The 18006-nt window shown below is 40.2% G+C and overlaps 1 protein-coding gene across 1 annotated transcript in view; it reads left to right on the top strand.

Moving 5' to 3' along the window:
• LOC132405078 (uncharacterized) overlaps nt 1-15476 on the top strand; it is a gene marked incomplete at its 5' end in the record, with an annotated part of 72813 nt that extends 57337 nt beyond the window's left edge. The window contains one exon of the mRNA XM_059989812.1: nt 15379-15476. Coding sequence (XP_059845795.1) covers nt 15379-15476 — 98 coding nt within the window. The remainder of the gene's footprint in view (nt 1-15378) is intronic.
• Between the last annotated feature and the right edge of the window lie 2530 nt (nt 15477-18006).

Raw genomic sequence — 18006 nt, 5'->3', positions numbered from 1 at the left:
CCTGGCCTGCTTTAACTTCCCAAAATCCATCACTGTACACTTGCCTGACACTGTAACAACACCTCTCTGTTTCCCTGCACCGACCACACAGAAATAAATATCCATCAACCATTCATGACACTTGCCTGCTGTTTGTATGTTGTCTGTTTGTCTTGTAATTCTACAAGACAAAACCTGGACCACTGTGTACTTCACTAATGTGCTGTTCTCTCCATATAAATAATAGTCTGCCTTTTGATTCTTTCCACCACTGAACACGCCATCACTGTTTAGCACATTAAACTCCATTTTCCAAGTATTCTCTCTTTTACCCAGCCTCTCTATATCCTGTTGCAGAGACCAAGTATCCTATCACAACATTTCCCCCAACACATTCTCTATCATTGACAGTCAGCATTGACCCCTCTACACTCTGTTCCCTTGTCCGAGCGATTAATATCGATTGTGAATAATTGATGGCCCTCAGCTTACCCCACCTCCCTTAGACAAAACAATACCACCCCAACCTCCGCCCTTTCCACCATGATTTTAATATTGATAGTATATAATTGAGCATCTAGAACTGTTCCAAGTGATATTCCAGTAGTTACATCCTCCCATCCTGAAACAAACCAGTTCATTGAGTTTCTGTCTTCTGTGTGAAAACCAGCCTTTTATCCTTGTGAATTCGTCTTGTGATTTCTGGTGTCGTGCACAACCTTTCATGTGGCATCTTTTTAGATGCCTTTGGAACATCTAAGTCTACCACATCTACAGGATCCCTTCTAACATCTCGAAGTACTCTTTCCATGTTAATCAAACTTGATTTGCCTTTCACTCAATGAGCTGACAGGGTCTCAAATTGGGTCAAAGATAGACTTGCTGGTGATGAATCATTTTGGCACACTGGCCTTCATCAGTCAATGTACTGAGGATAGAAGTTGGGGTGTGGTGTTGCAGTGTATAAGATGTGTTGTCACATTGACATATCATGTTTAGTTTCGGTCACACTGTGACAAGAAATATGCCATTAAGCTGGAAATAAGACGGGAAGTTTACAGGGTCAATAATGGGACACAAATGACTCAATTATGAGAAGTTTAGGATTGTTTTCCTTGTACTGGTGGAGAATGAGGGGCAATATTATGGAGGTGTATGAAACAATGAAGGTCTCAGATAGTTTGAATGCACAAACACAATTTAACAGGGATGTGGAATCAGGAACTAGAGGGTACCAGATGGTGAGAGGGCAGAGATCGAATAAGAATCTGTTGCTCCATGTCTTTCAGTCAGACGGTGGTCAGTTTCACACATCACACACACTGCAGCACAGACCACTAACCCGAGTTTTCTGTGCTGTGCCAGTCTTTCAGGATCTCCCCAGGTGTAGCCAGGCTTCATGATGGATGCATTCTTTCTCAGGGATGAAGTCTTTGGATCTTTGGCAGCTCTTGGTTTTTGTGGAATTGGGTTGCAGGGGTTAGGATGTCCAACTGTACACCATTTGTATCCGGGCTTCGGACAGTGCTGGAACATTGAATATGTTCGAAAACTGAGGTCCCTTTCCTGGTCAGCCTGCAATCAGCTCTCTTCAATAGCTATAAGATCAAACATGTTTCTCACAATACAATACATTCATTCACCCTATCAATAACCATCATAATTTTGTATACCTCTGTCAAATCTCCCCTCATTCTCATGAATAAAGTTAAAATGCCTTGAGATTATTCTTGATCCTGGTTAAAGGGACATCTTATGTACCCTTTTTGGCTTTTCTAATCACATGCTTGAACAACTTTCTGCTATCTTATTATTCATTGATGCTCCAGTCAGATTTAGCTTCCTGAATCCATTTAATTGAGTTGTAGGAGGCTACAGTAGCACAGATCTGCTGGTATATGCAGTTCCTTTCTGTGACCACACTTTATTTTCTCCTCACAATCTGGTTTTACACTGAGATCAACTGTACCCTCCCTCTTCAGCTGCTGTGTCTGAGGAGGGTGCTCTGCACTGTTCTTGGTCCCGGGGAAGGACTGACATCACTTTCACCAACTCCTCAAGTGTTTGCTTGCAGAGTGGAAAATTATTCCTTATAATTCTTGAGCAGAGCAGTTAACAGTAAAACCAAGGAATTCTTCAGTCTGGACCCGGTGTGGTCAGCTTGCTATCTTTCAGTTCTGTTGTGCATATACCATTGGATATTGGTGGATGTGTAAAGTGCACTTGGAGCTTGAAGACGAGGAGCCACTCTCTGCAGTCCATCACTCTGATTCTGTCTGATCCTCCTTCGAAGTCTGTTTCTCTGCACCTTACTCCGGCAGTTCGAGGTGCTCTGTATAAAAGGAGACAGCAGCAGTCTGTTTGTCACTGAGCAGCCATTTAAGTGAAGCAGCATCATGTTTGGTGGAGGTAAAGAAGGCAAATGACTGGGAAAATGCGGAGCAGTCACCTTTAAGTGCTGTGTGCTACTATCCAGTGAGACATCAAATCAGCAATTTGCCCCCTGACTCCTACTGGCACATTTCTGGCTGCAGCAGTACATGCTGAGGGACACCCTGAGGCTTGGTGCAGCCGTGGAAAGCGTTCGGTGGTGGCCGATCACAGGTTAGCGTTGTTCTGCTACTGGAAAGGGAGTGGCTGTGTTGGGAGAGAAATCCGCTCAATGATTGCACTTGTAAACCATCCCTGTGTGTCACATGACTGGCAGCGGTGCTACTCATTGACATGTAGTAATGTAGAACACTGCTCAAAGCATTGACTTTCAATGGAAAGAATGAAAAGGCATTGTATAGTCTATTCTTGTAACTTTTATTGTTAATAATGTTTGTTTTGTTAATGATTTGCACCCCACGGTGTATCTGTGAGTATAGATGTGCATAGTCCAGTTCTCACCAGCCTCATCAGAAAGTGCACACCTATATTGTAATCCTTTTGCCACTCTGTGGCCCGCTTCCTCAAATGATCAGTGTCTCCCTGTAATATATGGCGCGTGCCCAGGTGGGTAAGGCCTTGAACGAGTGTTCTGAAGGTCGCTAGTTCGAGTCTCAGCTGAGGCAAAGTGTGTGAGTCCTTGAGCAAAGCACACACAAACCACACACTGCTCCTGCATGTTTATAGTCTAGTAGCGGCGGCTGGTGCAGTATATAAAATAAATAAATCTATAATAACCTTCATGAACTGGCATTTAACTCTCACTATGCCAATCTGCACATGGCAAAGATGCTATGTTCTACATTTAAATTTGCTGCTCAAATTCCCTTAGCAGATCCTCTTTCCTCATTTTACTTCTGTCATCGGTACCTACATGCACCACTTCAACTGCGGCATTTCCATCCCAATGAAAGTTCCTCCACAGGACAGATAAGCTGCCCCGAAGCCGGGCATAGGCAGGCAACACAGTCAGTCTGTGACTGTGCTACAAGTTCTTCGACCATATCCAGTATACATCGGTAAGCAGGGGTTAAAGCATGCTCAGGTGTAACTTGCAGAGTAGTGGTGGGAAGGAACACCTTATATCTCCTTCATTTGGTCTATCTGCACAAAAATAATTCCGGACATTTTTCAGTGGAGTAGTGGATGAAGTACTTAAATATGAAAAGAGGTGCAGCTTACATTCAGTGATGCAGATAAAGGAACACACAGGCGATCATAAATATATCGGGTCTCCATCACTTACAGTTTTACATCGCCTCTTCTTTTTCTGATCTTGCATACTGCCAAAAACATAATAAATAAAGATAATTGTTAAACTATCCCGCATGGAGATAAATATACATATAATGTAGTTAAACACTCAAAAGTATTGTGAAGAATGCTCCAAATAAACATTAAGGTTTACGTTGTTCCAAGCAGGCTTTGCACAACAAAGAAAATTATTGTGCATCACAAATCAGATTAATTACAGTCAAAATAGATGTAGTTAACCCATTGTAGTTCAGCACATGCAGAAAACTGGGATACGCCACATGTTGGTATAAAATGAAAATAGGACACATTATTATTAAAGGTTTTGGAATAATTTTAATTGCTGCTCCAATAGGAGTAAACATTCCAAGGAAGATTTCTCTGCAAAAACACAGACTTGATGAATCTAAACAAAATCTTCATGAGTGACATTCAGACTCTGACCTCCAGGAGATCCACTCCCTGGATTGGAACTGCAGAATAGAGGACACAAACAGACACATTGAGCATTAAGCTGGAACATTATGGGCAATTGTATTCAATATGTAAAATGGTCTGTACTTTCAAAGCACGTCACGGACCACTCTGATGGTGCCATTGCTTCTCTGGATCTCAGATCACTGAAATGTGATGATGATATCACTGCAGGCCAACCTGACGATGTTATTACTATTCCACGACCACCGTTGACGATGATGATAACATTGCCTCTGGAGCCTTAACACTGACCATTGTGATAATGTTCTTGTCATTCCCTAGACACCCATATTTTAAATTCCTCCTCTCTGCATAGAATTCAATTTGAGCATTATCAAATGAGAGTAGCCTGTTGATCATGATTATCCAGCTCAAAGGCATCTATATTATTGTACATTATTGCATGTGTACATTATTGCTGCATTTGATTGCGTATCTAACAACTCAGGAGAAGAATTAGTCCAGATGCTGCTGTTCTGCCGCTTCAATGCAAACCTCAAATGCAGGATCACCACCTACCACATACATCAGCTTTTATCTTAAATATGCAACCAATGTTGTCATTGTTCTAATGCCAATAGATTGCAATTTGTTAAAAATGAATCTTGTCTGGATTCTATGTCGATAAGCCACAGCATAAATGATTTCAAGTGATATGAAATGAAGATCAACAGAAATAACTAGATACTTTGTTTCTCAGACTGGACAGCTATGTTTTGTGATGTGTCAAAGGGTTCAGTTCAATGACATAAGTTGTTGAAAAGTATATGACACAGCTGTAAATCTGAGAAGAGCAGGCTGTCCTCAAAAGGTGAGAGATGGTGCGAGAAAGGGACTAGTGACGGAGGCCACCAAGAGATATATGACACCTCGGGAACAGTTAACTGCTTCAGAGGCTGAGTTGAGGCAGACTGCACAGAGAACAGCTGTTCTCCTTGTGCTACACCAGTTTTCTTGCATTTCAATAACCTTTTTCATGGAGTGTTCTTTTGTCTTTATGGTGTAGCTTTTGCCAGGACACTGTCTCAACAACAGTTGGATTTGCCAGATACAAGGAAGCCAAGAGTAATGGAGCAGTCTCTTTCTTTCTTTTTTATGAATTTTCAAACAATACATAAAAAAACAACAAATACAGAGAGCCTGAAAGTACATAATTAATAAGGCCGGAATGCAAATACAAACAGTTAATAACACAATATAATAACCTCCCATACTCATACTGTATTTACAAAAACTACCACCCCCCACAAAAAAAGCAACTGTTAACCTAACCGACTTGGGCTATTGTATCATAACAGGTATGCACAATAGTGTCAATAACTTCACACCTCTACCCAAATAACTAAAGGTGCTAAGAGAGAGGTTCTGGAAAGGTCAATTTAACTCATATAAAAATGTTGAATAAATGTTCTCCAGGTTTCTTCAAGTTTGACCAGAGGATCAAAAATGACACTTCTGGTTTTTTAAAAACTCAGACAAGATGTTGATTGGGAAAACTATTAAAATGTAGTTGGGGGATTTTTCTTTCCAGCTCAATAGGACGGATCTTCTAGACATCAATGTAACAAATGCAATCATCTGCCGAGCTGAAGGGTATAAATAACTGTTATCCACCAGCAGTAAGCCAAAAATTGCAGTAATAGGATGAGATTTTAAATTTATTCTCAAAAATGTTGAAATGATACCAAAAATATCTTTCCAGTATTTTTGCAAGCAAGGGCAAGACCAAAACATGTGGGTCAAAGAGGCTACTTCGAATGACATTTATCACAGATTGGATTAACATGGGAATAAAATTGAGCAAGTTTGTCCTTAGACATATGGGCCCTATGTACCACCTTGGATTGTATTAGGGCGTGTTTGGCACATATAGAAGAGGAGTTAACTAACTGTAAAATTTTCTCTCATTGCTCTGTACGTAAGGGAAATTGAAGCTCTATTTCCCATTCATTCTTAATTTTATCTGATATCACCTGGCTGTATTTTCATGATCATATTATAAATGATAGCTATTAAACCCTTCTGATAGGGATTTAAACCTTGATTTTCCCCCCATAATATCAATTTGGCATGAATTCGGAAAGGACTGTAACATATTATTCAAAAATTTCTAATTTGTAAATATCTAAAAAAAATGGGCTCTGGGCAAATATATTTATTATACCGCTGTTGAAAGGACATGAAACAATTATCTAAGAATAGGTCATGAAAACATTTTATACCCCTCATTTTCCATAGCACAAAGGCTTGGTCCATAACAGAGGGCTGAAAAAGAAAGTTAGATATAATAGGGCTTGATAAAATGAATTTATTCAAATCAACAAAAAAAATTGCTGAATTGAAACTATATTTGTAATGTATATATAACTATAGGGTTAGTCATTTGTTTATTCCATTTAGAAAAGACAAAGGGGAGCGAAGACCCTAAGATAAAGACCATTGAAAAACCTTGTACAGATTTACACTCCAAATTTACCCATTGCAGACTTTGTATTACCACCCAGTCCTGTGTCCAAAATATTAACTATTGGATATTGACTGCTCAATAATAAAATCTTAGGTTTGGCAAAGCCAAACCACCTTCCTTCTTAGACTTCTGTTAATACTTAATCTAGGATTTTTATTCTGCCATACATACGAAGATATTTTAGAGTCAACAATATCAAAGAAGGATTTAGAAATAAAAATTGGTAATACTAGAAATAAGTATACAAATTTAAGTAGAACTATCATCTTAATAGCATTGATTGGACCAAACAATGACAAAGACATTGGGGACCATCTAGTAACCAGTTGCTTGATCTAGTCAATTAAAGATAGAAAATGAACTTTGAGTAAATCCTTATGTTTCTTGGTAAATTTAATACCCAAATAAGTGAAGTTATCTGTAACTACTTAAAATGGTAGATATTTATAAATTGAAACTTGCTTATTTAATGGGAATAACTTACTCTTATTGAGATTCAGTTTATAGCCTGAAAAGCTACTAAACTGAGCAAGCAAAGATAAAACAACAGGAATAGATCTCTCAGGGTCAGAGATATATAGTAACAAATCATCGGTGTGTAATGATAGCTTATATGTCCCTTCCCCATGAGTAATACCAAGAATGTTAGGTGAATCACGAAAAGCAATAGTGTAAGGTTCCAAAGCAATGTCAAATAGTAGAGGACTTAGAGGACAGTCTTGCCTCGTGCTACGGAACAACTGAAAAAAAGAGTGATCTTTGATTATTGGTAAGAACCAAAGCCAAAGGCTTATAATATATTAATTTAATCCACGATATGAATGTCGGGCTAAAATTAAAATTGTGAAGCATACTAAATAAAGATGGTTATTCAACTCTGTCAAGCGTTTTCTCAGCTTCCAAGGAAATAACACATTCTGGGATTCTAGATGAAGGGGTGTAAGCTATGCTAATTAATTTTCTAATGTTAAAAATGAATAACGATTTTTAATAAATCCAGGCTGGTCCTCAGAAATGATTTGAGGTAGTTCATTTTCCAATCTGGTGTCCAGAATTTTGGTAAAAATCTTGGAATCCACATCCAGCAAAGATATAACCCAATATGATGCACATTCAATAGGGTCTTTGACATTTCTAAGAATTAGAGAAATGGAAGCTTCATAAAAAGATTGTGGTAACTTATCTACAGTTAATGCATCCTTAAAAATTTTACATAACCAAGGAGAAAGTATAGAAGAAAAAGATTTTTAAAATTCCGCACTGCAACCATCCGGACCAGGGGCTTTACCTGAATTCATTGAAAAATAGCCTCTTTTATTTCAGCTTCCATAATGGGTGTATCTAATCCTTGGCTGTCAACTTCGGAATATTCTGTTTCCTTAAAAATTCATTCATTATGGAAGAATCGTCTGAAAATTCTGATTGATATAAAGAGTTATAAAATTCTTGAAAGACTTTGTTTATCTCTTTATGATCAACCGTCAGAGTACCATAGCATTTACGGATCTTAATGATCTGACGTTTAACCGAAACAGTTTTCAATTGATTCGCCAATAATTTACCATATTTATCCCCATGTATATAAAATGAGTCCTAGTTTTAATTAATTGATTTTCAATGGAATAGGATAATAGCAAACTATGCTCCATTTGAAGGTCAACTCTTTTTATAAAGCTCCTCACTAGGAGTCATAGAGTATATCTTATCAATTTCTTTAATCATATCAACGAACTTAAGTATGTCAGTGTTAATTTGATTTCTGACTCCAGCCGAAAATGAAATAATTTGTCCATGGATAAATGCTTTAATGGTGTCTCATAATATTCCACTAGAAATCTCTTCTGTAAAGTTTGTTGAAAAGAGCAAATCAATGTGTTGTCTAATACAATCGAGAAAATTTGAATCCTGAAGTAGAGCGGCGTTGAACCACCATGGTTTAACACTTAAGGGTGAATCTGTTGTCTTAATAGATAGTTTCAAAGGTTTATGGTATGAAATTGTAATAGAATCATAGCTACAGTCAGTAACGGCTGCAAGTAAACGATGATTAATAAAGAAATAGTCAATTCTTGAGTAATTATGATAAACATGAGAGAAATATGAAAATTCTTTATGGTTAGGATGCAAAAATTGCCAAGTTTCAAAAAATTCCAGAATCAACCATAAAGGAATTAATGAGAGAGGCCGATCTATTTGGAAGAACCTGATTAGTCTTAGATCTATCCATCGAGTGATTTAAGTAACAATTAAAATCCCCACCCATTATCAGCATATACTCATTTTAATTAGGAAGGGGTGTGAATAAGCACTTACAAAATCCAGGACAGGAGCAGTCTCATAGAACATAGAACACAGAAATGTACAGCCCTTCAGCTCACAATGTTGTGCTGACCACAAAGTTGTAACCTACTCTAGAGACTGCCAAAGATTTCTCTGAAAAGACTCTATTGTCTGCTTGCACCACTGCCACCATTCCACACATTCACCTCGCTCAGTGTGAAAAACTTAACAAGATAACAAGACAGTAAACCCCTTGAAATAAATACCAACCTTTTTTTTACCACAGACTCAGCTAATAACCTCATGGATGTCTTGCATGAGGAATCCTATGTCCGTCTGCACCTCTGATGTTTGAACCTTCTCCCTGTTTAGATAATAGTCTGCACTAATTTTCCCTTTACCAAATGCATTATTGTATATTTCACAACACTGTATTCCATCTGCCACTTTTTTGCCTATTCTTGCAATTTCTCTAAGTCCTGCTACAAACACTTTGCTTCCTCAACACTACCTACCCTGCACCTCATATCATCCGCAAACTGTGCAACAAACAGTTCAATTCGTTTATCTAAATCGTTGGTAAAGAATATGAAAAGTAGCGGTCCTAATAGAAACCCCTGAGGAATATCACAAATCTCTGGCAGCCAACTAGAAAACGCCCCTTTAATTCTCACACTTTGCTCCTGCCTGGCAGCCATTCCGCTATCCATGTCAGTATAATTCCCATAACACCATAGGATTTTATCTTGTTAAGCAGTCTAAAGTGTGGCACCTTATCAAACACCTTCAGGAAAACATCCTCTGCCTCTCCTTTATCCATACAGTGTGTTACTTCCTCAACGAATTCGAACAGATTTATCAAGGAAGATTCCTTTGACAGATTTTATTATCAGTCTCCAAGTACCTCAAAACCTCATCCTTAATAAGACTCCAGCACCTTCCCAGTCACTGAGGTTAGGCTAAGTGGCCGCTCCTTCCCTTTCTTTTGATTTTCTCCCTTATTAAAGCATGGAGTGACATCTGCAATCTTCCAGTGCCCTGGGAAAATGCCATAATCTACTGATTCTTGAAAGATTATGACCAATACATCCGTTATCTCTTCAGCAACATCTCTCATGAATCTGAGATGTAGTCCCTCTGGTCCCTGTGACTTATTCTTCTTAAGACCTCTGAGTTAACCTAGAACTTTTTCCTTTTTATTAGCTGGCACTCACTTCTGCTCCTTGACACTCACAGACCTCAGGGACGTAGCTAGTATCCTCTACAGTGAAGGCAGTGCAAAGTACCCAATCCATTAATCGGCTATATTTTGGCTGCCATTACTATCTCACCAGCATCATTTGCCAGTTGTTCAATATCAACTCTCACCACCTTTTACGCTTTATATAATCAAAACAACTTTTAGGATCCTGCTTTATATGTATGGCTGTGAATTTGAGTACTTCTTTCCCTGTGCAAAATATCTATGTATCCTGCGCCTTGTGAACTATTCCCAGAGACTTCAGCCATATCTGCTCTGCTGTCATCCCTGTCAGTATCCTCCAACAATCCACCTGAGGAAGGTCCTTTCTCTTGCCCCTGTAAATTCCTTTATTCCATTGCGATACATATATATGTGAGTTGTGCTTCGCCCTCCCAAACTGCAGTATGAATTCAATCATATTATGATTACTGACTCCTAAGGGTTCACTTATATTCTCCCTTATGAGACCATGGCTTTCCCGAGCAGCTCAAGAACAAACAGCTCTAAAAAGCCATTTTGTAGGCAATCAACAAATTCCTTCTCTTGTGATTCAACACCAACCTGATTTTCCCAAATCCCTTTGATATTGAAGTCCCACATACAATTGTGTCATTACCCTTATTATCAGAATGAGAATCAGTTTTATTATCAGCAGCATGTGACGTGAAATTTGTTAACTTAGCAACAGCAGTTCAAAGCAATATATGATACAGAAGAGAAAAAATAATATATTATTTATAATATAATAACATAAATAAATACATACATAAATACACACAAACATGCATATATAAATAAATAAACTGATCAATTACATTACATGTATATTGAATAGATTAAAGTCATGAGATACATATGTATAGTGAGGTATGATCCAAGGGATCCAATATCCATTGAGAAATCGGATGTCAGAAGGGAAGAAGGTTTTTTTTTAAATCGCCGAGTGTGTGGCATCAGGCTTCTGTACTTCCTACCAGATGTTAACAGTCAGAAAAGGGCATGCCCTGGGCGCTGGAGGTCCTTAATAATGGACACTGCCTTTCTGAGACACTGCTCCTTGAAGATGACCTGGGTAGTTTGTAGTCTAGTAATCAAGATGGAGCTGACTATGTTTACAATGCTCTGCAACTTCTTTCGGTCCTGTGCAGCAGACTCCTCAGCCCCACCCCAACTCTCCATACCAGACAGTGATGCAGCCTGTGGGAATGCTCTCCATGGTACATCTATAGAGGTTTCTGAATTTATTTGGTGACAAACCAAATCTCTTCAAATTCCTAATGAAGCATAGCTGCTGTATTGCCTTCTTTAAAACTGCATCAATATGTTGGGACCAGGTTAGAGCCTCAGAGATCTTGACACCCACCTCTGATCCCTCCATGGGGATTGGTATGTGTTCCTTCGTATTATCGCTCCAGAAGTCCACAATCAGTTTTTCATCATACTGACATTGAGTGCCAGGTTGTTACTGCGACACCACTCCTCTAGTTATCATATCTTACCCCTGTACGCCCTCTCATCACCACTTGAGATTCTACCAACAATTGTTGTATCATCATCAAACTTATAGGTGGCATTTGAGCTATGCCAAGCCACACACTCAAGGGTATATAGAGAGTAGAGCAGTGGTCTATGCACATCCCTGAGGTTTGCCAGTGTAGATTGTCAGTGAGGACGAGATGTCACCAATCCGCACAGGTTGTGATCTTCCGGTTAGAAAGTCAAGGATCCAGTTGCAGAAGGAGGAGCAGAGCCCAGATTCTGCAACTGCTCAATCAGGATTATGGGAATTAAATGCTGAGAAATAGTCAATGAACAACATCCTGACATACGCATTTATGTTGTCCTCGTGGTCTAAAGCCGTCTGAATAGCCATTGAGATTGCATTTGTCGTTGACCTATTGTGGTGATAGGCAAATTGCAACGGGTCAAGGTTTTTGCTGAGGCAGGAGTTCAGAATAGTCATGAACAACCTTTGAAAGCATTTCATCATTGCAGATGTTGGTGCTACCGGGCAATAGTCATTAAGGCAACACACATTATTCTTTTTAGGCACTGTTGTAAATGTTGCCTTTTTGAAACAAGTAGAATTTTCTGCCCATAGCAGTTAGAGGCTGAAAATGTCCTTGAATATTCCCGTCAGTTGGTTGGCACAGATTTTCAGAGCCTTACCAAGTACTCCATCAGGACCTTCTACTTGTACACTGCTGGACTATGCGCAGCTCTGTCACACTGGCTGGCAGTATATAGAACAAATCATAGAAAAGTACAGCACACGAATAGACAGTTTGGCTCAACCATCTGAAAAGAAAATCAGTAAACCCAGCAAAACTAATCCTTCTGACCTGCACATAATCTATCTCACTCCATTTTTCTCATATTCATGTACCTATCTCAACTAATGTAAAAGCTCCTAATGTATTTAACTCCACCACCATACACCACACACAGTGTCCAGCGCTGTCTGAGTAAAAACCATACCCCTCACATCTCCTTTCAAATTACCCCCTCTCACCTTCAGTGTGTTAGACATTTCTACCCTGCAATAAACACTCGTCTGCTCGCTCTGTGCATCGCATATGTCATAAACCTCTATCTGATCTCCTCTCAGCCTCTGCTACTCCAAAGAAAACAGCCCAAGTTGTCAGGCTTCTTATGTTAGCAAATATCCTTTAAACCAGACAGAATCCTGGTAAACATCTGCTCCTTCTCCAATACCTCAAAATCCTTCCTATACTGGGTCAACCAGAACTGTGTGCTGATTCACCTGTGTAGTCACTTTCAAGGAGCTATAAACTTCTACCTCAAACCATTCTGCTCAGCAACATTGTTAAGGGTCTTCCCTTTATTTTTTAAGGACTTGCCTTTGGCCTAACAAGATATAAAACCTCACATTTATCTGTGTTCAGCTCCATCTGTCATTTCTCTGTCTTTATCTGCAAATGCTTTACATGGCGCTGCATTATTTGTCAGTCTTCCTTCACTGTCCACAACTGCACCTCTCACAGTATCATTCACAAGTTTACTAAACCACCCATCTACATTTTCATCCCAGTCATTTTAATATTTCACAAACAGCAGAAGTCCCAGCACAGATACCTGCACAACACTGTTTACAGACCTCCAGCTCATATAAGTCACTTCAAAAACTACTCTCTGTCTTTTATCAAGAGGGGCTTTGTTAAGTGCTTTAGTAAAATCCATGTAGACGATATCCTCTGCTCTACCTCCATCAATCTTTTTCGTAAATTTGTCAGAAAATTCGATCAAGTTGTTAAGACAGGACCTACCTCACACGAAGATATAATGGCTCTCACTAATTCGGCCCTGGCTTCCAAAATCTAATATATCTTATCCCGAAGACATTTCTGTGGCAATCTCCGCAGTACTGATGTGAGACCTACCGGTCTACAGTTCTCCAGATTTTTCCTTGTTCCCTTCATACATACAAATATAACGTTCACCACTCATGCATTTTCTGGGTCCTCTTCTGTGCCTGGTAAGGATACGAAGCTACTGGTCAAGACGACAGCAATCTCGTCACTTGCTTCACTCAAAAACCTGCTGTAAACCCTTTTTAGGCCCCAGGATATTATTAACCTAAATACTCATTAGGAGACCCAATACTTCCTCCTCCTTGATCTCCAAATGCCCTAACATTGTTATGCATGCAGCACATCTTTTACCTTTGGTAAATACTGGAACAAAGTACTTATTATGTATTTCATTCATATTCTCCACATCCAAGCAAATGTTTCCATCTTTATCCTTGAGGGGTCCTACCCTCTCCCCAGTTATCCTCTTGTCTTGATTGTATTTAATTAAAGACTGCTTTCCATATGCTATTTTCCATACTTTCCTAACCTATTAATAATCATAAAAATTTTCTAAGTCTTCCACATCTTCATCTGAACTTTCCACACTCTCTGAGGTGGATGGCTGGTTCTCACTGTCAGTGTAAACATGTCATCTCAGTGTAAACATGTCAGTACACTTGAGGCCATTTGCAACACAAATACATCTTAGGAGTGAATACTTTTGGACAGTTACAGGCCAGTTGATCCAGGATGGCATCGGACCTTCCATCCAGTGCACCACTAGATGTTCAGCTTCCTCTTCTCTCTCCATTTTTCGTCCTCTGCCAACAGGGCTTGGCACTTGTGGGTCCCTGTCCAAGCATCTTCTCCATATACCAGCCTGGTAGTTGGCTCACTGTGAATGTTTTGTTAAGCAGACCTTGCATGGTGGGAGTTGATGACTTTCGATTTCACCTTTTTTGGCACAGAAAATGTGATACCTAAGCTCATTAACCTTGGTGGTCAATGCTATGGGGCATGCAGGAGACATGTAAATACCTCCAATTTGTCCATCAGTTCTGTGGAGAGGTGCCATTCCTGACCCAACTCCAAGAATGTGTCCTGAGTTTCCCTTTTGCTGGTCAGAAGTTTTAGGACACTTGTCTTCCCTTTGCATGCAAAAGCGCTTACAGTGTCACATCCTATCTTGCGTGCAACCTGATGAGGGCACAACAACCCTCTATGCCAACAGTAGCAGCAACTGTCCTTATGTCTGTAAGCCTTGTACAGGTTCTAGTGCCACACGTCTGGAACAATGGGGACTCAATCATTTCACAAAATGCTGATGACATGATAAAGACATCTGTATCTTCTGAGTAGATCACTACAAATTGGTGTTCATCTCTTAAGGCATGGGACAGCATGGAGAAGCAGGTGGTCATATGCTTCTTTTTGTTGAAACTGTTGAGCTAACACCTCCTCACTATCTTGAGATGTGATTCTGTAACATTTGTCATTCACAGTTGCATGCAGAACCTTCTGTAGCTTTGTTCCATACTCCACCTACCTCCATTCATGGACTATGAATCTAATGTACTGTTTTTGTTACTAACTTGGTCAGGAAGCTCCTCCTGTGTCTCGCCATCTCTGCTCCTGTGATACTTTGCAACTCATAACCAGTCTCTTTACCCCGTAGAGATCTTCACTATTCTTGATAGAGTTCTCCTTGTATGTGTCAAACACAATTTCTGTTCTGCTACTCTGACAGCTTTCCCTCAGAGCCATACCTAGAATTGTTGTGGCAACATCTCCGAAAGTAACTTGATGGTCTTTCACTCTTTGGACCAAGTTCATTCCATCAACCATTGCAGCAGATCTTGCTGTGAGTTGCTCTTCTACTGCTACATTTTTTTTTGCAAGGTTGTGGCTAAAGTAGCTTTATTTGTCTTCTTCAGCAATCCTTCTGGTGTGCACAGTGCCCAGGGCAATGGTCCAAGGGGATGAGAAGGGATATCCTCCATACGTAGACTGCGCCCCTGTGCCATCACAATGATGCGTCCAAAAAAAAGACCTGTCTTCTCTCAGGATGATCACCCTCCCATTTGATTTCACTTCTCTCTTCTTATACATATCACTGAATGTTTTCAGCCTGTTGGTTTTCATTGGGTCATGGGATTTCTTTGCTGGTGGGTCCTCCCCTAGTCCTTCATCCTTGAAGGTTGCATATCATTGCTCACCAATCTCATATGCCTTCATCAGGTCAGAGGCAATGCCATTGAGGGCTTCCTTTTCTGTAGAGATGCTTCTCTCTGCAAATTGGTTGACCGATTCATGTATGAGGCTAACCTCTGCTGAAACTGCTTCCTCATCTTTCTGTATTCTTGGCTCCTGTAGCTCTGCATGACAAAGCTCTGATTTGTTGCCTTGCACCATCTCCCTTAACTGTCCCAGGAATGCACTGTGGTGCTCAGCTGTTACGTAGTAACTCTTGATAGCTCCAGCATTCAGGCTGAACCGTGATGTCCCTCCAGGAGTCTGTGTGTTTTTGTTCACTCTCGATTCAACAGCCTGGTCTTCAGGGATCTGCCCACAGGGGTTGTTACTTGACAGCTGAACTGAGAATTGGCCTGTCTTGAAGGCCAGATACACAGAAGTATTCTTCTCTGGGAGGTTCATCATCTGAACAAAGTAAGGGGACAGATAGTTAATATTATCATAGGCAAAACACCTTGGGATCATGGTTCATATAGCATGGAAGTGCAACTCCCATCACTGTCACGAGTTGCACGAAGAAGCCCAAGTAGTACATTCTCTACCATGTCAATGTATGATATCCAGAATGCGGATTACTCTCCATTGTTGTGACGGAGGTGTTCCAGAAAGTCTGTCCTCAGTGTTATCAGCTCAGTAAGAGTGGAATTTTCAGCAGTTTGTTCAATGTCTGTTGGTTCAAGTCACTGGGCATGTCTTTCACATGGTCTAAGAATGATTTGATCATCCCACTCCTCATTGGAACGTTGTCCTCAACCCATGGTGTGAACTCTGCCCATGTGAGTCTCATCAGTGCTTCATGGATGTACTTGTGGACCCTGGCAGCAGGATCGTAGTGTTTACCATCAAAGAATCCATTGATGGACCCCTTTGTGACAATTCCAGCCTCTATGCTTACGTCCTTTTGGATTAACATCCCCAAATCGCTTTCCTAGGATGTCTACGGCATTACATATGGTATGGAATGGCCCCATCCTGAGAAAAATGTTGGAGAAGCGGTCTTTCTGCTTCCAGGCAATTTCAGTGGCTCTTGTGTAGAGTGCTTGATCCATTACTGCCACAATTGTTCATAGATAAAGTTCCTTCCTGATTACCTCTGATTGTTTGAGGAATTGAAATACTGTGATCAACTCTGTGGCTGTTGAATTAATGGTTGGCAGATACCCAACAATATCTTGTGCAATTAATATCCTGGTGCTGATATTAAAACCAGTCCTGCTTGGGATTGTTTGATTCTCTGGATCTGTTTGTCTTACAAGTGTCCACACCTGGTTCTTCTTGCAGGCAAGTATAGCAGCTTCCTTGGTTTCCGGGACACAGCATTCCCTGGCTGGGAGAGACTGTGGTCCCATGCATGCACCTGCTACATATACTTCTAGTTCTTGGTCCTCAATGGTGACTGATTCTGCTTCAGTGTCTCACTGTGTGGAAACTCAACACTTGGCAGATGTGGTCTATAGACATTGGCCTGTGCCATTGACTCTATGTGATGTACCTTATCCAGTGAGAGTTTCTTCAAGTCTATCGATATTACCCCATACAAGATTTGTGAAGACATGAGGCTTGATGGAGGCTGGCAATAGAACTCTCTGGTTGGAGGCTGTTGCTAGCTTTTGGAGACTCAGAGTAGTGCCGTCCTCTTCAAGTTTTAAGACACCCTATTCCCAAGCCTGTTCAGTGTTTGGATGAGCTCAGTGTTACCCGTGAGTGTTTTTACTGCATAAAGAAGCAGAAGGTGCTTTGATAGTTTATGTTGTCCACATGTCACAGCATATATCATTTCCTGACTAAATGACTGAACCGAAGCAGTGACCCTCTGTGTTTGAGCTTGGTTTTCAGGATTTCCAGTGAGCATTCCAACACGAAACCACTCTAGTTGAACCGGTATGGAGGTCTGAGAACTATCTTTCACATCAGATGGATGGAATGGCCAGGGAGTCACAGCCATCTCCTGTCTAATGATTGATCTGATATATGATGAAGTCTGATCTATGATCTTGTTGAAATTAGTTGCCTTGGCCCTCCAGACTCTGTAGAGTTTGATATTCCAAGACAACGTTCCTTAATGATGCACTTTCAGGAACCATTAAAAATTTTCCTTTGTCATCTGGAAATATATCTAATAAATTGCTCAGATCAGATTCCAGTCTCCTACGGATGTGCTTCCTTGTAGAATCTTGCAGGAGTGTAACTCCACCAGATAGCATGAAAGAATCAAGTTTGGTGAATAAAGAACTGACTTGTACAATCATCTTGTTGGGTATGATAGCAGTTTTTATATGCACAGAACGCTACCACTGCTGCAATGCTAT

This window comes from Hypanus sabinus, chromosome 14, assembly GCF_030144855.1.
Source record: "Hypanus sabinus isolate sHypSab1 chromosome 14, sHypSab1.hap1, whole genome shotgun sequence".
NCBI lineage: Eukaryota > Metazoa > Chordata > Chondrichthyes > Myliobatiformes > Dasyatidae > Hypanus > Hypanus sabinus.
Note: the sequence above shows the minus strand (reverse complement) of the source record. Positions and strands in the feature narration are given on the sequence as shown.